Genomic DNA, 27,962 nt, shown 5'->3' with positions numbered 1-27,962 from the left:
AATTTGTAATTAATTGGGGGAAAGAGCATAGTTTGGGGAGGGCTCTTAGGGAAGAAGGGAGGGTAATTAGAGGACAGGCAGAGGGCCGTTGGGGAGGGGACAGGCCAGAGAGGTTCCTGGAGAATATTTGCTTCTGTGCAAAATAGAGTTTTGGAAAGCAGTGAAGAACTGCCTAGAAATTATCTACATGCAGGGAACCAAATGCTTACTGCATCCAATTTGGAGCGTCAGAGACATGGAACCAGAGCTGAAGGGAACTTTAGAGGTCACAACACTGAGGAGTTTGGGAACTGAGATCCAGAAGAGCCGTGTGGCTTGTTCAAGATCCCACATCAGTGTGGCAGAATCAAGAGCCTGACACCATCCCCCCACCCCCACCCCGCCAGCCAAGTCTGATGTCGGTCTTTGGTGGAGGGGGACATACAGAACCTTGGCTTTGACCACACCTTCAGGTGGCCTGGGGACCACAGAGGCCAATGTCCTGGAGAGAGAGCCAGAGAGCAAACAGCCAATTGCCACTGAGGTCTGCAGGACGGGCTGGGAAGCAGGTCATCACGCAAGACGAGTCTAAGCCAGGTTTGCAGAGCTGCTCCCTTTCAGGGGTGCCTGCTCTGCCTGCCCACCCGGGGCTGGTCTGCTGGGCCCCTGCCTCTCTTCCCCTCCCCAGAAAGCCAAAGGAATCCCAGGCTGCAGGTTTTCTCACTTCTTTCAGGAGAGCAGGCTTCAGACTCTGCAGATGGTGCAAATCCCCACTTACCCACCCCACATGCAAACCTGCCTGCAGGACACGCGTGCCTCGCATATAGGTATCGGAGTCGGAGTCGAGACAGGCCAACCACCCCTCCAGGCTCGCGAGCTGCAGGTGAACGCGTGAGGCCCCCTCCTGGGCGTGTGTGTGCGGACACAGAGGTTGTCCTTTGGGCTGAGCTGCCTGGGGCGCCAGGTCTCAGGTCCCGGCCCCCACTGATTTCCACGGCCCGCCCTCTGCTGCGCTGGGCCACCAGGCCCCCTCGGCCGAGTGTGCCTGAGTGTGCAGGGCACACTTGCTGTGGGCGTGGAGCATTCTCACTGTTCTCACCTGGCAGGCCCTGGTTATGGCTCCCGGCCTGGGGGAGAACTTCCCTTTGCAAAGTTAGGTAACAGGCCGGGCTCTCCGTGAGGGGATTGGCGCGGTGGCTCCACGTGCCGCGGCTGGCGCAGGGCCAGGCCCGCCCTGCCAGGCAGCGGGAAGGGAAGGCCTGGCTGCAGCCCGAGCTGGCGGGTGGCCGAGCCGGGGGTGGACGGGTGGGCCGGGGCCCCTACTGCCCATTGGCTGCCTCGGGCTCCCGCCCCGCCCGCCTCCAGAGCCTGCGGCTCCCGGGCCAGCTCCTGCATCTCGAGCAGCTTCTGAACTCCCCGAGCAAGCACCTCCTGCCGGGCCATGTCGAGCTGCGACCGGATTGGAGTGGCCCCTGCCATGGACATGCCTGAGGTCCTCAAGTCCCTGCTGGAGCACTCTCTGCCTTGGCCAGAGAAGAAGACAGGTAGGAACGGGGGTGGCCTGCGTTGGCTGGCTGCCCATGTGCCGGGGGTGGGGGGGGCGGGGGGGGGCGGGATGCGGTCACAGGCACAGTGGCAGGACGGGCATCTCCGAGCTGGGGAGGGTCCCCGGTCGGGGTCTGCCCCTGGCCCCTTCCTGGGCAGGAGGAGGGCTGGGTGCAGAGAGGGACACAGTGGGGAGCGCCACTGCAACTCAGGGGCCGCCTCCCAGGCCTGCTGGCTTTGGGAAGCTGCGGCCAGCGTGTGGCCACTGACAGGTGCGGTGCTCACGTGGGCCGAGGGCAGGACCAGAGCGCCCTGCTGAGAGAATGCACCGAACGCTGTTTATTAAGTTCCCTCCCTCTGCGTGTTGGGGTGGCTGCGGACTGGCAGCGACGGTCTCCTGTGCCTGGAGGAGAGCCTTCCCTCCTTCCTCCCTTCGCCTGCTTCAGCTCCCGCTCGCTGGAGGGCTGAACCCCTGGATGGGATGGAAGCTGTTATGTAACAGGACCACAGGCTCGCGGCCCCAGTTCCTAGGAGACACAGGCAAACACGGGGCCAGGGAGCCTGCAGAGGAGGGCGTGGACGGGGGGCAGAGCGAGCAGCCAGCACCAGGTGTCTCCTGAGCTCTGCCTGAGTAGCAAGCCATGGCTAGATGTGGGGGCCAGCCTGCTCAGAGTGCTCCCTCCCGATCCACATTTCTCCAAATCTCTTCTGTTCTAAGATGTCAGGGGCTCAAAACCCACATGTGCCTTTAAAGGAGCCCAGCCGTCCGAGGCTGCCGGAGTCTGACTTAGGAGCCCCACGTGTCCCCTCAGGGGACCTTTCTCGGGCTCGCCCTCATCCTGCTGTGCTGGCACCTGATCTGTCTCATCACCAGAGCCCAGTTGTCCCCCCAGGACTTCCTTCCAAAGGACTCTTAGCCATTCCCAAACTCCAGAACCTGAGGACAGACACCACAGGCCCTGCCCTCTTTCTCACCCCGTGGGGAGTGAGGAGGTACTGCCCAAGGGGGGAAGGTGGCTCCCCGAGCTCAGGGCAGGGTCCCTGCGGGCTCTGTCACAGAGCTCTGGGCCCAGGCCCCTCAGACCACACCCTGTGGTTTGAACGCTGGGCCAGACGGGGCCACCCCCCAAGAGGCGGGCATCCGAGAAGGAGTTCCTATGCCCTTGTGGCCTCAGGACCCCAGCTGCTAACCAAGAGAAGCCCATCTTCTCAGGAAACCCTCAACTTAGCCCGGCAGATGAACCGCAGCTGACTTTCTTGCCGTCTCTGAAGGGCCGTGTGGGTGGGTGATGCTAGAAGTCCTTCCAAAAGCTAGAGGCAGAGGGTTCCCTTTTGGGTCCAGACACCCAAGGAAGGTAGGGTGCCTCGGGATGGCCCAGCGCATGCACAGGGAGCAGCTGGGTGGACAGCAGCTCTGCAAGGACAGCTCTCAGCTGGGCAGAAAAGTGTTCTCGGGGCGATTCGGGGCACTGCTCCTTGGACCAGGATAACAAAGCTTTTGAAACGTGGCAGCAGCTGCGGCCCACTGGCTCCCAGCTGATCCCTGAGCCCTGTGACTGCCGGAAAGTCCCCAGTGCTTACTGTGGGTGGGCAAAATCGGGGTCCAGCACTGCAGGGACTTGCCCAGGTTCTCAGGCAGAGCTTTCCCAAGAGCTGACGAGTTCTGACTGAAGATCAGTTTGTCTGGTATGGCTGGGTTGGTCCAAGGGTCATGAAGCAGAGCCTCATGCCACCTCTTATCACTTCCCCATGTGGCATCTCACTGAGGGTCAGAAGCATGAGGTCCCATGGGAATGACAGATGCCAATGGGTAGATAAGATGAGGGGATGAAGGTGGAAGACCTAAAGGGGTTAGTGCACCCCACAAAGACCTCACCCCAAACCCGCCATCACCACTGTCCAAAGCTCCCAGACTTTCCACAGCATTTTTTTTTAAGATTTTATTTTATTATTATTATTTTTTTTAATTTTTTTTTAAAGATTTTATTTATTTGCGAGAGAGAGAGAATGAGAGACAGAGAGCACGAGAAGGAAGAGGTTCAGAGGGAGAAGCAGCCTCCCCGCCGAGCAGGGAGCCCGATGCGGGACTCGATCCCGGGACTCCAGGACCATGACCTGAGCCGAAGGCAGTCGCTTAACCGACTGAGCCACCCAGGCGCCCTAAGATTTTATTTTTAAGTAATCTCTACACACAACGTGGGGCTCCAACTCATAACCCTGAGGTCAAGAATTACATGCTCCACAGACTGAGCCAGCAAGGTGCCCCTCTCCATATCTTTTATAAAAATAAATGTACCTACCTGAAAACCAATATCCCTTGGTAAAAAGAATACATATACTACACAGAACTAGAATTTCCAGCAGTCATGTAGCAAGTACTTTATAAGGTCTCTCCCCCTGGGTCCCCCGACCCTGCCATCTGACCTCAATGGGAGGAAGATGAGAGAAACAGCTAGTTGCCCCAGAAAGCAGGCCTGCCCTCAGGATTGCTCACCCTTTGCTTTGGTGTGGAAGGGGTGGTTTCTGCACAGGGGACTGAGGCTTATTTACAAACTCCCCACTTTCTTCACACATTTGGGTCACGTGCAGAGCATATCTTGGGTCCAGTGTGAGGGAATTTTAGAAGCAACCCCTGCAGAGTGTGAGAAATCCCAGGTGCACTCTCACAAGACCCTGCTCTCCCTGCAGCCTCTCACTCCATGTTCTAGTTCAGAGATGCCCCCGGAGATCCAGCCTCAGGACCCCTCTCCCTCTTGCTGCCGCCGGGTCCCCTAGCAGCCTGCACAGACCTCCACTTCTTTCCTGTCCCTAGTCAAGCAGAATTTCTCTAGCAGAGCTGACCAGGCTGGAGCCTCCCTTGGCTTCAGGTCACAATGGCCACCTGGTGGCCCCTCACTCTGGTCAACAGTTTGACTGATTTTCCTGAGGACAGACAAATCCATGTCCAGCAAAAAAGGGGGTCTGTACTCCAAGTCCTGACTCAGTTTCCCCTCCGTCTCTGGTTCCTGATCCCTCAGGATGATTCTTGTTTCCACCCCTGCTCTTTCTGGGGGATCCTCTTCTGAGGTGATTCTGTTCCAGGTGGCACATTCTATTTTTCACTTTCCTCTCCAGCTTCTGGAAGGACCCTGCTTCTCTCAACCACACCGTTACATCTTTACATCTTATCTTTCCCTCAACCCATGGGGCCTCAGCTGTGCTCAGCGGCTGCCCCCCCCCCCCCCACTTTTCTGCCAGCTTTGGTCGCTCAGGCCTCCTTTCCTTTGCAGGGAGCCATGGGCATGAACCCACACCCAGAAGTGGGACAAGGCCCTCACTTGGAGCTGGGCAGGCAGGGTCCCCACCTCAGGGAGCTTCTGGCTAGAATCACTTGTGGGCCACCCAGCCAGGGTATCCTTTTTTTTTTTAAAGATTTTATTTATTTATCTGAGAGAGAGAATGGGAGACAGAGAGCATGAGAGGGGGAGGGTCAGAGGGAGAAGCAGACTCCCCGCCGAGCAGGGAGCCCGATGCGGGACTCGATCCCGGGACTCCAGGATCATGACCTGAGCCGAAGGCAGTTGCTTAACCAACTGAGCCACCCAGGCGCCCCCAGCCAGGGTATCCTTGACAGACCCCTACCCCCAATCTGTACAAGGTACAAAGCCAGGATTGGCTGACTTATCCTCTGGGAAAGCCTCTGCAAACTGTGAAGTACTACACTGTTTTCTCTGTGAGGGACAAAGAGCCGCTGGGCCTGGCATTATGCTCCTTCCACCAACATCACATTTGCAATCTGACCCTCCATTCCCCTTTCTACCCTCCTTCCCGCGGATATTCTCCTTGAAAGGACTGGATGTTGCAAGTTTGTGGGAGCGTGCGCGTGCGCGCACGCACCCGGGACTGTCTCCTTGGAAACCCGGGCTGAGGTTCCGGGGGCACGGTGCCATTGTCGGTGGCTACCCATGCCCGCAGTGCTGACCAGAGGAGGGGCTGAATGATAGGCCGCATCCCAGTGGGACTTGCTAGGGCAGAGGCAGGGGAGCACAGGAAGGGCCTGGCCGTCCTCCCCTCGGAGGACTCAGGTAAGCGGGCCAAGAGCTAGACTCAGTGCGGCCTGGGCTGTCCTGAGCTTGGCCTCGGGAAAAGTCCATGTGGTTGCCTCCACTCCCAGCCTGGCGGAACCAGAGAGAAATGGAGAAATTGTGAAGTTTGCTTTCAGGGAAAAGGAGGGGGAGGGGGGACTTCACCGTTACTGGGCACGTTAGCTCCTTTAATCCTACCACTTCTAAATGGTGAGGAAATGCACTCAGAGGGATCAGCTCCCCTCGGGGCCAGTGTGTGGACCAGCCTCTCTTCTTGGCTCCCCCGCTAGCGCCTCAGAGCCTTCTTTCCTATTTGTTCCCCACCATCACCGATCCGAGCAATGTGATCAAGTCATGCCTATCGCGTGCCAGAAACTGACAGTCGTGTCCAGGGGTGGCCCTTGCTGATGGTTTTGCATCTCTGTGAGCCTGACCCACGGCTAGGCTGCCACGGGAATGAATCCTAAGAGCCACCTTTCCTGAGTGTGAGCTTTTTGGTTACCATTTGTGAAGCGGCTTTGCAAGGGAGGTATGATTATCCTTTCCACGATGAGGAGACAGATGCTCAGGAAAGGGAAGGCCACATACTTATCAAGGCTTCCAACCCCGCTCTGCCCGTGGCCAGGCTCCTCCCTTCCCCAGGACCTTTTCAGTCATCCAATCGCCTAGTGAGTGTTTGCTACACTTCCAGCCCCAGGGGGTGAATGACCCAAACACTGCCCCCTCGCCCGTGTCTGTATTCCAGTGGGGAGAGACTGACAGCAGTGAGGAGGGTCAGGGCCAGCCTCTCCGAGGGGGTGACATGGGAGCAGAGGCCCAGAAAGTGAGGGAGAGTGAGCAACACAGAGAACTTTCAGGCTGAGGGAACAGCACCTGCAAAGGCCCTTTCTTGGGTCAGGAAAGACACGTATTTGAGGAATAAAAGCCACTGTGGCTGCCGAAGGTGAGCAAGGGAGGGAGAGAAGGAAGAGGTGCGGTTGGAGAGACCCGCAGAGGGGAGAACCTGCAGGGCCTTGAAGATCCTAAAGAAGAGTGAAGCTGTCCTATCCCTGCCCCCCACCCCACTATGCAATTAGGCTGAGTTAACTTCAACTGAGCACTTGCTAGGTGCCAAGTGCTGTTCTCAGCAGCGTGCCTGAATTGTTTACTTTTGACATTCAGGCACAGAGAGGTTAAGTAACTTGCCCAAGGTCACACAGTTAGGGAAGTAGTCAAAGCGGGAATTAAACCCTGATGGTCTACTCCAGAGCCCACACCCTACCACTGCACCATCAATGCAGATTTTACTGGAGAAACCGTGGTTGTCAGTGGCTGTTGAGACGTGGCAGAGGCTGCAGGTGATGGCTTCTCTGGAAATGGCACTCCCGGGGCAGCTCTCCGTCTGTAATCTGAACCCTGGGAGTGGACAAGAGGCAAGCCAAACAGGAAACTCATATTGAAGAGATGGGCAAGAGTTAGTGAAGAGCCTCCACCCACCACTTCTCCTCTAGAACACACTGATACCAAGGTACAAGCCACAGCCCAGAACCATGCAGCCACAGGTATGCGAGTTGTGGGCCAGGCTTGTGCTGGGGGACTTGCCATTAAGGATGGCTCACGTTTGTTATTCCAGGTTCCACCATGAATCAACACAATGACTGTTATTTAATGTTAATAATGTTCCAAATGTATAGGACTTGGCTCTGAAAGATTTTGTCAACCTTCCTACCAGCCCTGCCAACAAAGCGAGCCAACAAATATTTACGGAGTTACTACCCTGAACCAAGTTTTGTGCTCTCCTGCATTGGGTACTGGCAAAGCCCATAGATAACTGGGCTTTGTGAGAGCTCAATGGAAGCCTTCTCATTGTCCTGTTCTTACACACACACTATGCTGAGTAAAGTCAGAAGATTGGAAGAGGTGCTGTCCTACTGGATGCTGACTATGTGGCCAAATGGATCTTTGTGGGGGTATCTGGCCAAAGGCTCCCGTGCTGGAGTTACAGCTCCTCTGAAATGCAAATTTAAATAATAATACTCTGAATCAGCATTGTGGCTTAATGAAAGGCACTTGTTCTGCATATGCTCAATTAAGTTGGGGTTTTTTTAGTAAGTTTTTTTTTAAAAAAGGCTCCAAGCCCAGTGTGGAGCTCAATGAGGGGCTTGAACTCATGACCTTGAGATCAAGACCTGAGCTGAGACCAAGTCTGACTGACGCTTAACCGACTGAACCACCCAGGCACCCCTCAATTATGTTTTTAATTTGGGTTGGTTAGCAGGTTTCTGAAGCACTAAAGAGAATTCAGAGCCAGTCTAGCTCTGGAAAATGGAATATTTCACATCCGTGTTCTCTGCTGTAGCTTTGACTCTAGAACCCAGCCTCCCAAAATAATTCTACTCCTGACCCAACAAAACCTGAATGAAGGGGAAGGGTAGTGGCCCACCCAGTCCATGACATACACTGTTCAGGTGGTCACTTGAGATTGCTTCTCACATATTATCCTCCTAACCGCTCTGTGAGGTAAGCATATCCACCTCGGTTTCTGAGTGACAAACAGGAGGCTTAGGAGAAGTCATTTGCCCAAGGCCAGGTGGCTAGTCAGCAGCTGAGGGGAGGAGACCCCACCCATGCCTGCCCCCCACAACCATGTTTCCCTCAAAAAGTCACTGCGTTGAAACCCTACCACTAAGAACACTGTGGTACCACTTCATACCTTTAAAGTCTTAACCATGTAATGACATGTTCTTTTTGTGGAGTTCTTTTCTTCGTAGGGCTCACATACACTATGGAAATCAGCTAATTCTCACAACATCTTTTCCTCCACTATGGGAAGGGGTGAGGCCACGCTGTTATTCCCACTTTACTGATAGGAGACGGGGTAGACAGAGGCTGCCACGGTTCTTCTCTGGTCAGCTAGAGAAGGAAGCCCAGAATGTAATGGCTCTCACCCCGCCTCCAGGGTGGTGCTGTTGAATGCTGCCAGTCCACAACGTAGCTAACCTCCTAGCTTACAAGCAAGCACGAGAGAGGACATGTTTGTAATGTTCCTGCAGTGTTTGTGACACACCATTTACCCTGTGGTTATCCAGGAGAAAAGAAAAAAAAAAAAAAAAAAAACCCTTTCTGGGGAGTGTCAGGACACGAAAAGAGATTAGAATCAAAACTGAGTTTTATTATTTATTTATTTATTTATTTATTTATTTTGAGTTTTATTTTTTTAAAGATTTATTTATTTGAGAGAGACAGAACACAAGCAGGTGGAGGGACAGAGGGAGAAGGAGAAACAGACTCCCCTCTTGAGCAAGGAACCTGATGCAGGGCTCAATCCCAGGACCCCTGGATCATGGCCTGAGTCGAAGGCAGACACTTAACCGACTGAGCCATCCAGGCGCCCCTCAAAGCTGAGTTGTTTGTTTGTTTTTTTTTTAAGATTTTATTTATTTATTTGAGAGAGAGAGAATGAGACATAGAGAGCACGAGAGGGAAGAGGGTCAGAGGGAGAAGCAGACTCCCCGCTGAGCAGGAAGCCCGATGTGGGACTCGATCCTGGGACTCCAGGATCACGACCCGAGCTGAAGGCAGTTGCTTAACCAACTGAGCCACCCAGGCGCCCAAAGCTGAGTTTTAAAGTCCCAACCTGCTTGTCTTGCTCCTCACAAGTGTCCCTTGCCTGTTAGTTTAGTTGCTCCGGGCTGGGTGGTAAATGGAGTTGGCATTATGCCTTTTGGATAACTAGCTTACAAAGAAGTCTGAATCTTTACTCCTTCCTACTACACCCACCCTTGTTATAAACAAATGTTTTAACTTTCCACTGTTAAATTATTGCAAATCCTCCTCTAATACCTTGAAAATTGTTTTCCCCTTCAATAATGTCACATTAGCCATGAAAATAGACATTTAATTCTAATGCAGCAAGTCTCTCCATGGCCAAACCAGCCATTTTTGAAAAAGCTTCCTGCCAGTTTCCTTGGACTACTCCGAAATTTGTTTCTGAAAACCTCTAGGTCCGTTTCTCCTAAAGATATCTTTTTGGGTTTTTTTTAAGATTTTATTTTTAAGTACATCCAATGTGGTGCTCAAACTCACAACCCTAAGATCAAGAGTCCCATGCTCCACCAACTGAGCCAGCCAGGCACCCCCTAAAGATATCTTTGTTTAGCCATATACATAATTCCCACCAATAAGTTCACAATGCAACAGATTTTCTGTGCACAATTTAGTATTTCTACCAAACAGAGAATCGGCATACACCACGAGTTGTATGCAGATCTGTACCCCTGAGTTTTAGTAAAATTATGAAAACTACCATTTGTTGATCTGTACCCATGAGTTTTAGTAAAAATTACGAAAACTACCATTTGTTGCCGGTTTACAATTGTGCAGTGCATTGGCTTATGGAAACCTCAAAGGTAGACTCTGTCCTACCTCCATTTGACACACCAGGAAAGGAGGCCTGGAGATGTGAAGCAATTGGCTGGAGGTATGAGCCAGAACGTAACCCAAGTGTAATGGGTGCAGCAGTAGGTACTTGAATTTGGAGTCAGATGCCATCAGCCTGTCCCAGCCATCTCCCAGAATCCCTTCAAACCTCTTGCTTTCCAGGCCTGCTTAGGGGCCCGACTTCTTTTTCCTCAACTCCCAGCAAAATTCTGATTGCATCTGCGGGACAGCTTTCAGCTAGGCGGGTGTTGGCGGTCACGCACCTACCCCATGCACCAAGGACTGCACTCTACCATTCCCAGTCTGACTACTGGAAGGCCCAGGCTCGTGGGTGAGAAACCAGATAAACAGGCCAAAGCCCCCGCCCCCACCCAGGAAGTTTAGACAGGGAGAGTCTAGTACTGTTTGGGTGCAAAGCAGAGTGTGATTTGTGCTCTAATGAGGTACAAAGTTCTGGGCCCCGTTTGGGATTAGCTTCCTCTACCGTCCCCACATTTGTGTACCCTCTCACATTTTACACTTTCACAGGTTTCCTGAGGCATTCCCAGGGAGTATTTGTGTTTTAAGAGGACGTTCGCCCACAAAGTGTGTAATCGGTACTCTGTGTAAAGGAATCTTGTTTTGTTTCGTTTTTCCTTAGGAAAAGGAAGGGAAAGTCCTAGAGAGGAACAGAATTGCAGAGCCGTTTAGGAGTTTACAGATTAGCCCAACCCCTTCATTTTATGGATGAGGAAGCAGGCGCAAGTGAAGCCACTGGACTTTCCCAAGGTCGTAAGCTAGTAAGTGGGAGGACGGAAGCATGTACCCGGGCCCTGGCGCAGGGCCGGCCCTTTCTCTCCACCCGCGGGCCTCAAGAATGCGCCCTCCACGCTTGTGTTTATCTGGCTGCCACACCCGCGCCAGAAACCGGGAACAGTGGGGAACCTGACACCCCCGTCCCGCCAAACCGCCCCCCCCCCCGGCAGGAGCGGCCAACCTAGCTCGGGCCAACCCAACGGGTAGGGCAGGTCGCCGTCTGCGGCCCTGCCCTCAGCCAACCTCTGCGTCGCGGGTGCGCGCTGGGTTTTGCGTTCCTGTCCCACGACCCCGGGCAGAGTCCCCGGAACAAAAAGGCCCACCCCTGCCCTCCCCGCCGCAGCCTCGCACGTGCTACGCCTCGTGCACCGCCCCGGGCCCCGCCCCCGCCCTCCATTGGCTGCACCGCGCCTTCCTCCTCTTCCCCCTCCCCCCGCTACCAGACTCGGCTGCGGCTCCACGTGACCCGCGGGGGGAACGGCCGCGGGGCCCGAGCGGGCGATTTGATAGGCTCCCCCGGCCGGCCTCACCACGCCCTGCCCAGCTTCCCTTCGGTGGCGCGTCCGGGAGGTGGAGAGATTGAGATGAAAGGGAAGAGGGAACGCTTGCGGTGGTCTGGGAGGAGGGCGGGGGTTATGAAGAGGGAGGCAAAGGTGAGACCGCAGGTTGAGGGTAAGGGGCTGCGGCCGAAGAGGGCTCATGACACCGACTCCAGCAGGCGCCAATCAGGTGACACAAAGGCGGACGGGGCGGGGCCTCCGGCGTTGCTCCTCACCTGGCCCCACACGTGCCGCGCTAACCCTGGCGTCCTAACCAATCACGGCCCGGAAGGCTGCGCCGGCCCAACTTACAGGGCAGACCAATCCAAAGCCGCGATCCGGGGAAGCTGGCCTGGCCTCATGAATAATTAATATGCCAGAGCCTGTCCGCAGGCGGGGTAGGGATGGAGGGAGGTGGGGGGGTGCTGCTGGGCGCCTGCGCAGTAGCTGCCCGTGTCGGCAGCTGCTGCGGGTCGCACGGCTCCGGCCCATCTCGGGGGGCGGGCGGGGGAGGCGAGGCGCGCGAGCAGAGCGCGGGGCACGATGTCGGACGCGGGCGGCGGGAAGAAGCCGCCTGTGGAGCCGCAGGCGGGGCCGGGCCCGGGCCCGGGGCGCGCAGCTGGGGAGAGGGGCCTGCCGGGCTCCTTCCCACTGGTCCTGAAGAAGCTGATGGAGAACCCCCCGCGGGAGGCGCGCCTCGGTGAGGGGGGGGGGGGGTCCTGAGCGCGCCTGGGGGCGGGGTTTCTGCAGGGGCGGGGCCGTGCGAGGGCGGGGCCGGGGAGGTCCGAGGTCATGGTGTAGTTGTCCTGCGGAGGGGCCTGGAGGGCGAGGCAAGGGGTTGGGAAGAGAAGGTTGGGGTGACTGGAGAGAGTCTAGGTCATATGGGGGTTGCGGGGAAGGGGCAGGAGGGAGAGGGTGGGGTGGGGGTCGTGGTGAGGGGGTTCATTCGGGCAGCCTCACGGCGCCCGCGACGTGTAGGGGTTCCTGAGGAGGCCGATGGGGGTCGCAGCTGCCAATTAAAGGACGCTCCAGGGTGCCTTCTCTGGGGATGCCTGCATCAGAATCCTTTGGGATGCTAGTTTAAAATGCTGGTTCCTGGGCCCCACCCTTCGCCCACCGAATCTGCTGCTGCTGGGACAGGAATCCGCATTTGAAGGAGCACCCCCACCTCTGTGATTCCAAAGTGCACCAAAGTTTGAGTAGCCCTGATATATGGTGGCGGATTGTCTTTGTATATGGACTTCCCCACTTCTGGGAGGAGGACCTCTCTTCATCCCTGCGTGTGCGTATCCCCAGCTACTCGGTACACACAGGAGATTTTCTGCTGCTGAGGTGGGGGAGGGGTGTCAGGAGAAGGGATTCGAGGTGCCTTCCCAGGGGGAGGTTGGGGCGAGGCAGGTAGAGGGATGAGGGTCAGAATGAGGCCACTGTGGCACCTTCACCCCGTTGTTTGGGGCTGACCCTAGACTTTGGGGCCACTGTAGCAGGGCTGGGCTGCGCCTTGTTTCCTAGGCCACAAAGGTCCGTGGAGACTGTGTGGAAAGCAGGTTTGGCCCTGTTTTTTGGCCTGAGAACATGAGGTTCAGGGCACAGGAGGAATGCCACCTATTGTGAGGTTTTAGGTGCACTAAGGTATGCTTGCAGTCTGAGATCTTTGAATTTCTAAGAACCATCAGTGCTAGTTCAAGGATTTGGGAAGGAGTAAGCCTTCTGTGAATTACCTGTCTTGAAGAATTAATTTTCTTTTTAAAAAATGCTATTTTTCTTCCTTTCCTGGGTGTGTTCTGAGGTTCCCATCTCTGTGGCTGTCACTGTTGTGTTATAAATAGCTTCAGCACATCAGGTAAGGCCAGGCTCTCCCCTCCTGCTTTGGAACCTCATGTGCCCAGACCCTTTTCTTTGTTTTGAAGGCAGTGCTTTATTCCAGATGTGCGGATGAGACAAGATGCTGGAACAGGTGTACACATCTCTCAAGTTCTTTTTCAAGATTACCAAGTATCAACCATCGATAACAATAATTCTACCTTACATTTGCACAGTGCTTACAAAGCACTTTGACATAATCTTATTTAGTCTTCCATAGCAGTCCTGTAAGATATTATCCCCACTTCCCAGATGAGGAAAGCTGAGGCTCAGAAGGTGAGGATGCTTTCTCAAGGTCACCTAGCTAAGCCTTACAGCTCTCAGCCTGGTCTGGTGCTTTTTACTGTATCATTGGCAACCAGTGATGTCCATCCCTGTGACCTGTGCGATGGGCCTAGTCCTTTATCATCTCTTATAATTAAAACTCTGATTATAATTTATTTAAAAATTATGAAAACACTGATTAAAAATATTCTTGGGGTGCCTGATTGGCTCCGTCAATAGAATATGCAACTCTTGATCTTGGGATCTTGAGTTCAAGCCCCACGTTGGGCATAGAGCTTATTTAAAAATAAATTTAGGGGGGGCGCCTGAGTGGCTCAGTTGGTTAAGCGACTGCCTTCAGCTCAGGTCATGATCCTGGAGTCCCGGGATCGAGTCCCGCATCGGGCTCCCTGCTCAGCAGGAAGTCTGCTTCTCCCTCTGACGCTCCCCCATCTCATGCTCTCTCTGTCTCTATTTCATTCTCTCTCTCAAATAAATAAATAAAATCTTGAAAATAAATAAATAAATAAATAAATTTAGGGGTGCCTGGGTGGTGCAGTCGGTTAAGCGTGTGACTCTTGGTTTCAGCTGAGGTCATGATCTCAGGGTCCTGAGATCGAGCCTGGCATCGGGCTCCCGCTGAGCGTGGCATCTGCTTGAGATTCTTTCTCCCTCTCTCTGCCCCTCCTGCTGGTGCTCTCTTTTTGTCTCTAAAATAAATCTTAATAAATAATAAATAAATAAATTTTTAAAATAAATTAAAAGAATAAAAACTTGAAAAATACATATTTTCATTGCTTACATCAGGTAAAACCTGGAACTTATTGTTCCTTGTCCTTCAGTATGGCTGTTTTTCTGTCCCTTCCCTTTTCCTGCCTCCTTTGAGCCCCATGATCCCACCCAACATGGGTCACAGTCGTTTCTGAACAGAATGTAGAGTCAGGATCTCAGAGGAGGAGAACAGGGAGGCCATCTGGCCCACCCAGCCCACCAGAGCTTGGCTTTCTTACTTCCCATTTGGTTTTAAACCAAAGCTTGGTACAGGGGTGCCTGGGTGGCTCAGTCATTAAGCGTCTGCCTTCAGCTCAGGTCATGATCCCCGGGGTCCTGGGATCGAGCCCCTCATTGGGCTCCCTGCTCAGCGGGGATCCTGCTTCTCCCTTTCCCACTCCCTCTGCTTGTGTTCCCTCTCTCGCTGTCTCTCTGTCAAATAAATAAATAAAATCTTTAAAAACAAAAAAAACAAAGCTTGGTACAGTAGGTAGTTGCAACAATTCAGGTTAGAAGCTATGACCAAATTCTGTTTGTCAAAAGTTGCACCTTTTTAACACACTGGGTGTGTCCATTTTTATTGGACCAACAGGCTGATTTTTGGCTGGCTGTGGTCTAGGAGTCCATGCATGACTGGTTTATTTCCAACATAATCATATTTGATTTCTTTTTTTTACTTCAGAATCCAGAGTTCAAAGTTGTCTCCCTCAGTTTGAAAGCCCATTATGAACTTGTCATGATTTTATCTCCCACTTCCCTGATTAGCCTCCCTGTCACTTTGATTTCCTTCTAACCTTGTCACATTTCTTTCATCCTTTTTTCTTAATTTGCCCTTTCTTGGATACCTACGTGCATAGCTTTTGGGCTGAGACAATTAGGTGGGAACCCGTTCGCACTAATTGATTAGTTTTGCTTTGAATGGGAACGAGCTTTTTTTTTTTTGGAACAGTCTTTTCTTCTTCAGCTCCACCCCCTGTCCTTCCCAGAAAACCTGCCTTCAGTCTTCTCTGCTTAATCAGGGATAGAGGTCTCCTGAAATGGTTGCTCTGAAAAAGGTCCTGAAAAGACAGCTCCAAGCCCTCTCTATCCAATAAACCTAAAGGGAGCCAGTTTGCAAACCCAGCATTTTTCATTCAGTATGCACATTTCCCCTCAGCTTGCTCCTGTAGTGGTCCTTGAGATGTAGAAATGAATCAGACATAGTCCCTGCCCTCAGTGAGCTCACAGCAATAGCGGATGCCTGCTGTGTTCAGGAACCCTACAAGACACTTTCAAATGTTATCTCTAGGGGCACCTGGCTGGCTGAGTCAATGGAGCATGTGAATCTTGATCTCTGGGTTGCCAGTTCGAGCCCCACATTGGGTGTAGAGATGACTTAAAAATAAAAAATCTTAAAAAAATGTGTTATCTTTAATCTCCACCAAAGAGGCTACTTTATCCTTATTTATGGTAGAGTACACTGAGGCTGGGAGAGGTTAAGTAACATGGCTAAAATCACACATCATAGCAAGTGGGTGGCAAAGCTGGGATTCAAGCCCTAGGCTGGGTTCCCGTGGAGAAGTGTGGCTGGAGGGAACAGGACAGGAGAACACAAAAGTTCTTGGTCTGAAGAATCTTAAAATATCCTTTCCTAAAATATTACTAAGATAATCAGAAACTCCATTTCCTCCCTGAAGCCTCTCTCCTGCAGATGCCACTCCCACAGCCTATTCTGAATTAATCCTGGGACCCCATCAGGCCCCAGAACTTGCGAAGGACATTCTGGGAAGCCCAGGCATGGGTGAGGCCACACTGCCAGCTCCAAAGGAGACCAGTGGGCCTGGGTCAAACAACAGGTTATAACTGGAGAGCAGAGTGGGCTCTTGAAATTGATGGGCTGGATCAGGGCTCAGATGGAGAGGATCAGCCCCGAGAGGTGCACAGCTCACCTCCTGAGATTGAATTACCCTCTTGTGTGGTGTCTCAGCACAGATTTTGTGTCTGCAGATAAAGAAAAAGGGAAGGAAAAGCTGGAGGAAGACGAGGCTGCGGCAGCCAGCACCATGGCCGTCTCAGCCTCCCTCATGCCCCCCATCTGGGACAAGACCATCCCTTACGACGGCGAGTCTTTCCACCTGGAGTACATGGATCTGGATGAGTTCCTGCTGGAGAATGGCATCCCCGCCAGCCCCACCCACCTGGCCCAGAACCTGCTGCTGCCTGTGGCCGAGCTGGAAGGGAAGGAGTCGGCCAGCTCTTCCACGGCATCCCCACCATCCTCCTCCACTGCCGTCTTTCAGCCCTCTGAAACCGCGTCCAGCACAGGTGGGTGCCTGGCCACCCGGCCCATCCAGAGAAGCCCCGTTCCCACTGAGGGCTGCTGAGCCCATACACCCAGTGAGGCCCTTCTCTCAGAGGAGGTCCCGGTGGGCCTGCAGTGTGGAGAAATCCTCTGCACCCCATCCTTGCGCACAGTCCCCAGAGACTGGCGACGAAAATAGCAGCCACATCAGTGCAGCCGGGGCCTTTCTGTGGGTTGGCGTGCTGCAGATGGCTGGGACAGTGGAGTGAGCCCTTCCAGTCTGAGACTTTACAGAATAGAAATCCCGTGCTGCTTTTCCTCAGCACTGCTCTTTCCGTCTGCATGCACTTTGCCACAGCTTATTGGGCAGCTCAGGCAGTAGTAATACTACTACTACTACTAATAATAATAACAACAATACCAGCTAACATTTATTTAGCACTTACTCCATGCCAGGCATTAACACATAATCCTCACGAGAACCTTATGAGATTGATACTCTGATACCTTTCTTACAGGGTGAGGAAACTAGAAGTAACTTGCCCAAGGTCACACAGCTGGTAGGTAGCGGAGGCAGCACTTAAAGCCAGATGCCTGACCCCCCAGCCACGTACTGCTTAGGCACTGGCACGGGGAAGGCGTTCCTGCTTCCAGGACAAGCATCATCTCCGGGACTCCTCCTTTAGCCTCTTGTCCTTTTTCTGTTTTACCTCTTGGGGTGGATGGGTTGGTTTTCATGCCGCTTGGACACGAACCCTTCAGAGGAGGCATGGCCTCTGTCTCAGGGAACCCTACAAGGTTTTTTGCAGGCTCAGTTACAGGCACACAGGCTGATGGCTCCCAGGAAGGATCCCAGGAGCTGGTATGGAACCCAGGGGACCCACCCCCAAGGAATTCTCATGCTTTATTTTTATTTATTATTTAACTTTTTATTATGGAAGCACTTTCAAATACAAAAGTAAGAGACTACTATATGAACCTTCATGTAACCATCACTCACCTTTCATAATTCTTAACTCATAATCAATCTTGTATTCCATAACCTCTTCCAGTCTCTCACCTCATTATTTAAAATCAAATCCTGGGGGCGCCTGGGTGGCTCAGTCAGTTAAGCGTCTGCCTTTGGCTCAGGTCATGATCTCCTGGGATCGAGCCCCACGTCGGGCTCCCTGCTCAGTGGGAAGCTGGCTTCTCCCTCTCCCTCTGCCTCTCCCCACCCCCCCTTGTGCTCTCTCACTCTCTCTCAAATAAATAAAATCTTTAAGTAAAATAAAATCCTAGATACTATATCATTTCATCTGTGCATATTTCAGTATGTACGTAAAATGTAAGGGTTCTTTTAAAAAGCATAACAAAAATACCAATTTTACATAAGAAATTGACAACATATCCATCAGCATTCAAATTTCCAAAAAGTTGTCTCAGAAACGTTACTGTTTAGAGGGGCGCCTGGGTGGCTCAGTCGGTTAAGTGTCTGACTCTTGATTTTGGCACGGGTCGTGATCTCAGTGTCATGAGATCAAGCCCCATGTTGGGCTCTGCACTCACTGGGGAGTCTGCTTGAGATTCTTTCTCTGCCCACTCCCGTGCACGCACGCACACACTCTCAAATAAATAATCTTTTTAAAAATGTTACTGTTTTACAGTTTGTTTGAATCAGGATCCAAACAAGATGCACAGATTTCATTTAGTGATGTCTCTTAAATCTTTCGTAATCTGTGGGATCCCCTCTTTTTCTTCTTTGCAATTTATTTGTTGAAGACACTGAGTCGTTGGTCCTGTAGAGTTGTGCACAAGCTAGATTTTTCTGACCATATCCCTACAGTGCCATTTAACATGTTCCTCTGCCCCTTGTTTTTCTCCTGTAAACTGATTCGATCTAGAGGCTTCAGCTGATTCCAGCTGAATTCTTGTTTGAAGGCAGCTCATTTTTGTGCTCATCAGGTTGTGTCCCGGAAGGCTGGGTCCGTGTGTGGGAAGGGGACAGAGCTGGAAATGAGTCCTCATTTTATACCTTAGGCAATCTGGGTGTCATTTGCCTCTGATTTATTGTTGTTGTTTTAAGATTTATTTATTTATTTTAGAGAGAGAGTGTGGGGGCGGGCAGAGGGAGAGGGAAAGAGAGAATATCAAGCAGACTCTGAGCTGAGCATGGAGCCCCAGATGGGGCTTGATTCCACGACCCTGAGATCATGACCTGAGCCAAAACCAAGAGTCAGAAGTTCAACCAACTGAGTCACACAGGCACCCCATTTTGTTTCTAAGTAAACCTTCTCAATGAAGTTTGGCATACAGAAGTGCCCATTTCACAGCTCGATGAATCTTCACAAAGTGAACCCACCCATGTAACTACCACACAAATCAGGGTATAGAACACTATTGGTATCCCAGAAATGCCTTGTGGCCCCAATTCAGTCATTACTACCCAGAGGTAATCACTATCCTTATTTCCATCACCAAAGAAGCATGGGATGGTATGTTGTATATGTGTGTATATTATGTATTATGTTTGTTTTGCCTATTATAATTATGTTTATAGTCTGACATTTATAGGTGCCTGTAGCTAGCATTATAATACACATATAAATTATGGGGGCATCAGAATCTCTTTACACTAACAAAATATATCTACAAAACATACTTATGGAATACTCCTGTGGCAGAAGAAAACCACAATGCAGGTAAAGTTTTATATTGAAGAATTGTACACATGGTAGAATTGAAAGGAGAATTCCCTCTCTTTAATTTTTCAGTTCCTTCTGTTGAAAGACATAAGTAGTATGTATGCTCTGTCTAGCTGCCTTTCCTCAAATTTGTGAGGAAATTTATGTCATACCTATAGCAGTTTTCTCATTCTCATTGCTTGAGTGATTCCATTGTATGATCATACCACGTTTATCCATTCTATGGTTGATGGGCGTTTGAGGCATTTCTAGTTTTAGGTTATGCACAGCCCTGCTATGGTCATTTACATGCGTGTCTTTTGGTGCTTACATCTGTGCGTTTCTATGGGGTTGGGTCATCAGACACGTATACATTCAGGCTTTGTAGGTTCCGCCACACAATGTAGAAAGTGTTTGCAGCCGTGGCTGCCCGTCCCAGCAGGGTGCGGGAGTCCTAGTTGTCGGGCTTTGGCACCCTGGCTGTTTGTCTCACGGGTGTAGGGTTTGGCAGCTGCGGTGCTCCCACAGTTACCACATGGGTCCCTGGTCATTCACTCTCCTGGTGTTCAGCCCTTTTAGTAATTAACCCCCCCTAATAGGATCCACTGAGTTTATGTGCACGATCCGGTGAAACCTATTATGTCACCCCTCTGCTCAGAACCCTCCAGGAGCTTCTCCATCTCAGGGAAAAAGTCAAAGTCACTGGCACTATTGACATTTGGACCAGATCATTTTTTTGCTGGGGTGGAGGGAGGGACTGTCCTGTGCATTACAGGATGTTTAGCAGCATTCCTGGTTTCTACCCACGAATGCCAGCAGAACCCCCGCTTCCCTGTGTGGTCACATGTCTCCTGCGGGACAGAATCACCCCCTGTTGAAAACCACTGCTTTCTGGGGATTAAAAGCACTGTATTTTATGTTCTCGACCTGTCCTATTACTCTCTCCTCCCATCCTTCCCCTTCAGCTACATTGGCTGCCTCTCTGTTTCTTGCAGACCACTGCCTGCCTGTGCACATCCTGCTGCACTTGATGTTCACTCTGAAATGTTCTCCTCCCAAATAGCCACACGGCATCCAACACTCTTGTAGATATTTTTAATTTATCTTGTGTAATGTCAGCCTTCCCCCGCTAGAATAACATTCCACGAAGGCAATGATTTTTACTTGTTTTGTGCACTTTTGTCTTTGCAAGGACAGTTTCTGGCATATGGTAGATATTTGACAAATACCTGTTGACCGAATATTTTGTGTACTCCTATCAGTAGCATTGAATGAGTAGGCCAAAGATACGTTGATTTGTTTTTTATAACTTATCTCTAGTAATGCACAACCTTTGAATTCTGAAAGTGCCTTTAATCCAATGTCCACTACAAAGCCGGAAAGGGGTGGCAAAGAACAAGGATTCAGAGTCAGCCAGACCCAGACTCAAATTGTAGTTCGGTCCCTTACCATTTGTGTGACCCTGGGACAACCAGGTTGTGTCTCTGAGCCTCAGTTTCTTCATCTGTAAAATAAAGTTAACACCTGTCTGCCTTTGAGAGTTGTCCCGAGACTGAATGAGCACATTGACTGATCTGCCTCAACGGATTCAAAAATGGAAGCCATTTCGTTGTTCAGTCTGTGTCCCTAGCCCATAATAGTTCACAGAGAAATTCAGCTGTTTCTCATTATTTGAGAACTTGAAACTGCAGGAAGTTAAGGGGGTATAATGATTTAATGTTTTGCTTAACATTTCTGGGGGGAAAAAAACAATCGGAAAATCCTGTCTTTCTTGAGAGCCTCTGTTTGCTTTTGAGCATTTTGTTCCTACAGGAAAGAATTCTTTCCATATTTGTGTTCTTGAGTTGAATCACTTATGCCAGCCTGGAGGCTGATGCTGTTGTGGTTTTTCTTCCCTGCAAGTGGCAGAGGCTGGTGCAACCTTGAGATTCAAGCAGGTGTCTGGGTGTGGGACGTGAGTCTTTGCTGTCCAGGGGGCTGCTTCAGGACCACCTGCCTCTGTGTCTTTCAGAGTCCTCCCTAGAAAAGGAGAGGGAGACACCCAGTCCCATTGACCCCAACTGTGTGGAGGTGGATGTGAACTTCAATCCTGACCCTGCTGACCTGGTCCTCTCCAGTGTCCCTGGCGGGGAGCTCTTCAACCCTCGGAAGCACAAGTTTGCAGAGGAGGACCTGAAGCCCCAGCCCATGATCAAAAAGGCCAAGAAGGTCTTTGTCCCCGATGAGCAGAAGGTAACCTGATATCTGTTATGAATGAAGGTTCAAGAGCTGAGGGGCTGTGCTTCCTCCCATTCGATTTTATGTGGAGGACCCTCTCTCCTTGTGGACACTGTTTAGAAAGGCATGAGTTCAGAGCACAGAGCCATATCCTGCAGCAGTTGGTAGAAAGAAGGGGAGTCAGGTAACATTTGGCCCCAGTGTGACTCCCTGTAGCTTCTGTCTTTTCTTACCGGCCGCCACCGTGGTGATGTTCCCACTTCCCTGGCTTTGGCCCAGCCTTCGGGCAAGAGCTCACTAGGCCACAGGAACTGGGGTTGAACAAGCCCTTGCTTTGAAGGACAAAAGATAGTTGTAAGTTGCCATCCCCAGGGAGGAGCAAGCAGCTTTCAAGCTGATGCTTTTGTAGGAACTCGGAGAGTGGGAGGGAGAGGAGGATTTTGTAGTCTTTCCATCCTTTCTTATGAAAAACTCAAAGGAACCTATTTCATCCAAGCTTTAGAATTGGGCAGACCTGGGTTCAAACTCCACTTTGCCACCTAGAGCTCGCCGGGCCTCAGATGCCTCATCCGTAGAGCGGGAATAACTATTCCCACCTCTCAGGAGGTTTCTGAGGCTTCAGTAACCGTGACAGTGAAGATGGGAGACATTTGTGTGGTCCTTACCATATGCTGGGCACTGTCATAGGCCCCTTGTACACGGTAACTCATTTATTCCCCAGACGGCTCTGTGCTGGAGTCACTGTTACTATCCCACATCGTGAAGATGAGGGACAGGAGATAGTTGAGAGGCTAAGGGGCTCACACGGTTCCACCGCCAGGAAGTGGCAGAGCTAAGATTTAAACTCCGGGAGCTGGACGCAGGGTACAGGCCCTTAGCCACGACCAAAATGCCGAAGTGAGGCAAGGGGTGGACAGTGCTTTCTCTTGAAGTAGCCCAGAGCCGGTAATCAGCAAAACCCCCTCCCTCCACCGCACATCCCAACCAAGGACTTTGTTTCTGATTCCACCTTCCTGGGGAAAGGTTAGGGCCCCTCGGTGTCCTTGGCACATGCAGCTCCTTCCCTGGGGTCCAAGCTTTTGGCTGGTTGCACCAGATGAGTTTTAAGAGGAATCTGGGGTGCTGGGTGCTGGTAGGAGGGGAAAGGTTGGGTTCCCTCATGGGGGAAGAGGAGAGACCCACAGAGGACACTTCCCCACAGGACGAAAAGTACTGGACGAGACGCAAGAAGAACAACGTAGCGGCCAAACGGTCCCGGGATGCCCGGCGCCTGAAGGAGAACCAGATCACCATCCGGGCAGCCTTCCTGGAGAAGGAGAACACGGCGCTGCGGACGGAGGTGGCTGAGCTGCGCAAGGAGGTGGGCAAGTGCAAGACCATCGTGTCCAAGTATGAGACCAAGTACGGGCCCTTGTAACCCGTGCCCCCGCTCGGGCAGCACTGCCTGCACCTCAGACCTCTGCCTGGGGGCTCCCTGAAACCCCACGCACGCGTGGAGACTTATGACTCGTCACGGTCGAATGGTGGCACACCTGCTCCAGGAGCGTTCACGTTCAAGCTTCATTATCACATGGCCAGCGCACGTGGCGACTTCTCTGGGGGGCCGGCCTCCTCACCAGTGGGGGTGCGAGAGAATCTACGTAGACGGGTGAATCAGCCTTAGTTTCGATCCTTGGGTGTCCCAGTTGAATCGGAAGGGGACCTCTGGGGTACAGAGCTCCTTTCACAGGGGGCTCAGGCTTCCCTGACTCTCCCTTGGTCTCTGGCCTGGGCCATCGAGCCTGTCTGCACAGAACGAGTCATGATCCTTGTTGCCCGATGTCTTCTCAGGTAGCGGGGCGCATTTCCAGGTGGGGCGTGTCTGTCACCCACCTCACCCTCCCCAGAAAGTCTTCAAGAGACACATCCGTTCCCATCTCCCTCAGAGGTAGAAAGACAAAGCAGCTCCTCCAGAGGGGGCCAGGCCACAGGAGCAGGGTCTCTGCACAGCCTGGGATGGGGTGTGGGTCTGGGGCCTGCAGCCAAAGTGCACCCAGCTGTTCTTCGCTCCCACACCCCTTTGCTCCTGTGGCTCTGAGGCCTGGAAGCCAGGGAGGAGGCCCTGGTGAGGGGCTCTCCCCATGTTTCATCTGCTTCGGAGGAGGGACTCCCAGGGCGGCTGGTCTCCCGAGTCTTGACCACAGTGCAGAGGGAGGCCTTTTCATCTCCTCTTCTCCAGGCCACTTGTGGAGGCCCCCTGAAACTTCTTTGTCCCACCACACTGGGCCTTGGAGCCTGCTCTTTCTTTTCACCCAGTGATCATGCTCAGACCTTGGATTTAAAAGGAACCCCCCCCCCCCCCACTCGCCTAGGAAGCTTAACTTCCTGGAGCCAGGATGCCCCATCGCATGGTGTTTAGAAAACCGGCCTCCACGGCCCCATACACTGTGGGTGGAGAACTGGGGCACGTTTCCCAAGAAGTTCCCCTGTTTTCTTGCTCTGCTCTCCAGTGTGGGCCAGGCTAGAGTCCACTTTCCCTAAAAACAGAAGAGGGCTTCCTAATTCTTGCTTCAGGATCCCTCCCCCATGCGAGCTGCCCGGAGTGTCAGCCCGCAGGACCCGGTGAGGGATTGCAGGGGTCACAGCTCAGCTCTTGGGCCATTCACTCGGGCTAGGGGCCCCTCCGTCTGCGTCCCCAGGAGACACCAGCCGCCCACATGAGCCAAGCTGTCGTGTGGAGGGCAGAGGTCCTCGCAGCTGTGGCTCCAGTCCCTCCCAGCTGCTCCTTCCTCTTGTGTCGGCGGACTCCGTCGTCCTTTGGCTGTACCTGGAAGATTCGTTGAGGAAAGCCGTGGAAGCCTCTGCTCACTGTGGTCAGCTGGGGCACCTGGAGATGGGTGTATTTATTTGCTCAGGGCGGGTAGCCTGTGGTAAAGAGGGGTCAGAGGCGACAGGCGCACTTTGTTGTGCTTACCACTGGCTTTATTTAAAGTGGTGGCTCCGAGTCCCGGGCCCTGACCCTGAAAGACTTTTCACAGCAGATGTTAAGACCGGGGGAAACCATGCACTGGCCATGGACCACACCCCAGGGGAATGCCACAGCCCTCCAGGGACCTGCACACCTGCCCTTCCGGGTATTTGACAAGGGTCCCTGAGGCCAAGGGAGGCGACCCCCTCCCTCCTGATTTTGACTTTGTGGTTCTATAAAACCGTGTTCACTCTCACTCTCTTACAACCACAACAGGGCCGTTGCATCTGGCATGTCAGTGTCTTGCCCTGGGCAGCTCGCCCGCCCGGACACTCTCTGTCTGGTCTGGCTACCCACCAAGAGGGCAGTTCTCATTTTGTAATTGGGAGAAGAGCCTCCAGCTTAAACGCTCTTCATTTTCTTTGGTGAGAAAGTATACGGTTTATGTTGTGTTTTGTTTTGTTTTAAGGATGGACATTTAATCTCTGGTTGGTGTCCATGTTCCCCCCGCAGCGGGTGGAATGATGGCTGATGTCTCTCCTCTCTGTCTCACCTTCTGCCTGCTCGGTGCCCTCCTTTTCCTCCCCACTGGGCAGTGGGTGTCTGGTTCCTTCCCAAAGTGCTTACTTGGAAAGAGTGTGGCCGCTGGCCTCTTTCAGAAGAGCTCCTTTGAGCCAGGAGCCTGGCAGGGACAGGAAGGGGAGGGGTCCATGGAAGGTTGACATTTTGGGGAAGAGGAGCGCTCAGGTAAAGCGTGTCTCCTTCCCAGGCCTAAGAAACGGGTGCTTGGAGCAGGAGAGGGCTGCTGCCTGCTCAGTATCTGTCAGGAATTGGGAGTCTCCTTGACTCCCTCCTTGGGGCCGACAGCCAAAGAGTGCAGCTCCTGGGCTCAGATCTTTGACATCTAAGGAGCACTGGAGGCTAGGGAAGCCAGCATAAATGGCTTCCTGTCAGTTTATGATCGCTTGGGAAGCACATGCCTTCCTAAGCTCCCTGTCTTCAGCTTCGTGGCAGCCTCATTGCAACCTCAGAACAGACAAATCATGAATGAGCTAGAATGTTGAAAGAATATACATGTAATAAATGTATATCTAGAAATAGAAATATATATATTTAGAGAGAGCTTTCATGATGGCTAGCACCTTGTGGAGGACCTGGGTAACTCTTACCCTTGGCCAAAGGAAGGGGTTTGCCTGTCCGGGTCCTGAGGTTGGGGAGAGCACTGGGCAGTGACCCTTGACTCTGGATAAGCATCGCCCTGCTGAGGGGGACTGCTGGGGCCCTGGGCAGGCAGCTCATACAGTCCTCCAGCCTGAGGTGGGGTGGCAGGCCTGGGAACCAGCAGAGGAGGGCCCCTTTGTGCTGGGCAGCTCTCCATCCACGGCCCTGGGAGCTCTGCTCCCCGTAACACAAAGGGCCAGGAACCCCTGGTTTTTGTGGCAAAGCCCCACCCCAGAGCTCCTTTAACATCTGTTAATTAAGTGCAATAAATTTTTCTAGAAAATGGCAAAGATGACTTCCAGGTGGATATTGCTATCTTACGGTGTTGGGGATGCCAGAACACCACTTGGTTTTATTTTTCTAAGTGCATGTGATAGAGTGTGTGGGGCTCTGCGTCCTCCCCTGGGAGCCGGCATTCCAGCGGGCCCCTCTCCCCTTTACCCTTGCTGGGTGAAGGAGGCAAGGAGGAAACCCCTTCTGCCCAGCGGGAGAGGGCAGAAGCAGACCGTAGCCTGTTGGCCTTATGTGCGTGTGTGCGTGCGAATGTGTCGCTGCTGGTAGGCTGGAGTGATGTGGCAGGGAGGGAAGCCGGGAATGTGTCCTTTTCCAAACAAAATTAAATATTTTGAGATGAGAATTGTGGGACTGTCTTTTTTGTCCTCCTCCCCTCTTCCCACGTTTCCTCTGTGTGTGTCCCAAGCACCCCTGCATCACCAGCTGGGTAGTTTTGGCTACTCTGTGCCTCAGTTTCCTTATCCGTCTGCTGGGAGTAATTCTGCCTGCTTACCTCACAGTGTATTGAGGAAGGACAGATGTCAGATCCAAAGTAGCTGGAACACGGAAAAGTGCGGTACAAAGGCTAGAAAGACCGGGAACTGCTCAGGAAAAGAGTTCCCAAACAGGGGACCCTGGACGGCAACTATGCAAAAAGGAGAAAGTACAAAGACTAAGAGTGGGGTCCTGGGGGTGGGAATCCCGGGCTTTTCCTTTTCTCCTTTGGCTGAGTTTTCTGTCTGTGGCCAGGAAACTCCCCCACAATTAGAAGATACATTTATGCACAAGGATGCAGCCACCTGCAGGGCGCCCCCAGGTCCCCTGCTCAGGGCTGGCCCGGGGACCCCGGGGGCTTTCATCAGAGGTGGGGGCAGAATAGGGTGCACCAGCCTTGGCAGAGCACAGGCTGCAGATCCGCCGCCTCCTCCCCCACCCGCACGGTGTCTTCCTCCTTCTCCCTCTGCTCCCTCGGTGTGCGGAGCTGGTGGGGCCAGCAGCCCTGTTGACAACCAAGCCTGTCCTGTCCTGCCTCCCCATGCCACATGTCCTCAGTGCTCAGGGTCCCTGTGGCTTGAGGGACCAGGAACCGTCCCTAATTTTGTTTCAAAGGGGAAAAGCACTCATTTAGAGTTTGCACACGGGCTGGCAAAGTGGGCTTCTAAAAATGGTCATCTTACAGAGTACCAGGCTGGCTCCGTCGGTGGAGCATGTGATTCTTGATCTCAGGGTTGTGAGATGAAGCCCCACTTTGGGTGTGGAGCCTACTTAAAGGTTTTTTTTTTTAATTTTAAGGCTATTTTACAAATAAACGGGCTCAGACAAGCAGTGATATGCCCCAAATAACAGCAGCAGAGCTGAAATTCAAACCTAGAGTGGGTTTCAGATTTTCAAGTTCAAGTTCAAGTTCCCTGACAGTAAAGGCAGGCGGACTGTTCTTGGCCCTGGGGTCAGGGCAGTGCCACATATTCTCTTCTAACCAGCTGCACCCGTGGGTCTTCCCACCTCCCCACAGCTCACAGAGGTCTTCCAGCCCAGCCTGCCGCTCATTCGAGCTCCCAGGATCTTGAGTACCTTCCGCATCCTCGGCCTGGGCTGTGTGCTTTGAGATATTATCTGACTTGAATTTCACTGGGCTGGAGGGGAGATGTTAACCCCATCGTACGATGGGGAAACCAAAGTTTAGAGAAGCTTCATTCAGCAAATATTTATTGTCTATTCTGTGTCAGCCATGCCTCCTGTCCTCCCAATCTGCTAGGAAAGACAAACATTCCGCAGACAAAAATAGAGAATGATGGATTGTACTAAGTCATGTGACTGAAAAGACGGGGGAACTGGGAGAGAGACAAGCGGAGGGGTCAGGGAAGACCTGTCTGCAGGCGGCATTTAAGCTGAGACCTAAAGAGTGAATGGATATGACTTGCCCTTAAGGCTCACACACAAGCTGGGCTCAGAGCTGAGTCCTCCAGGTGGCTTGTGACCTCCGTCCACATGCCTCAGTTCCCTGGGCAAACATGGCCTATCCCTCTGGCCAGAGAGGTGAGGCACCAGGAGAGCAGTTATGAGAGGACCCAGCGTGAGTGGAACCTTGACACAACACCTTCTTGTCACTGAGGTTGGGAC

The 27,962-nt window shown here is 52.5% G+C and overlaps 1 protein-coding gene across 4 annotated transcripts; it reads left to right on the top strand.

Moving 5' to 3' along the window:
• The first annotated feature begins 1,265 nt into the window (after positions 1–1,265).
• On the top strand, positions 1,266–26,205 carry TEF (TEF transcription factor, PAR bZIP family member). Of its 4 annotated transcripts, none has more exons than XM_045872450.3 (4): positions 1,266–1,523; positions 16,226–16,543; positions 21,195–21,415; positions 22,602–26,205. In XM_045872450.3, the coding sequence occupies exons 1-4, from the start codon at positions 1,421–1,423 to the stop codon at positions 22,815–22,817; spliced, it is 858 nt and encodes a 285-aa protein (XP_045728406.1). In that variant the 5' UTR covers positions 1,266–1,420; the 3' UTR covers positions 22,818–26,205. The 4 variants fall into 4 exon arrangements, with proteins under 4 accessions (XP_045728406.1, XP_064446632.1, XP_054362763.2 ...); XM_064590562.1 differs by lacking the exon at positions 1,266–1,523 and adding an exon at positions 11,256–12,041 and having other exon boundaries at positions 16,206–16,543; XM_054506788.2 differs by lacking the exon at positions 1,266–1,523 and adding an exon at positions 11,302–11,531.
• The last annotated feature ends 1,757 nt before the right edge of the window (positions 26,206–27,962 follow it).

Source organism: Mirounga angustirostris, unplaced genomic scaffold, assembly GCF_029215605.1.
Source record: "Mirounga angustirostris isolate CCGP_5_RB_7025 unplaced genomic scaffold, mMirAng1.0.hap1 SCAF_5, whole genome shotgun sequence".
NCBI lineage: Eukaryota > Metazoa > Chordata > Mammalia > Carnivora > Phocidae > Mirounga > Mirounga angustirostris.
The sequence above is the reverse complement of the archived record's forward strand: the minus strand, read 5'-3'. Positions and strand labels throughout refer to the sequence as shown.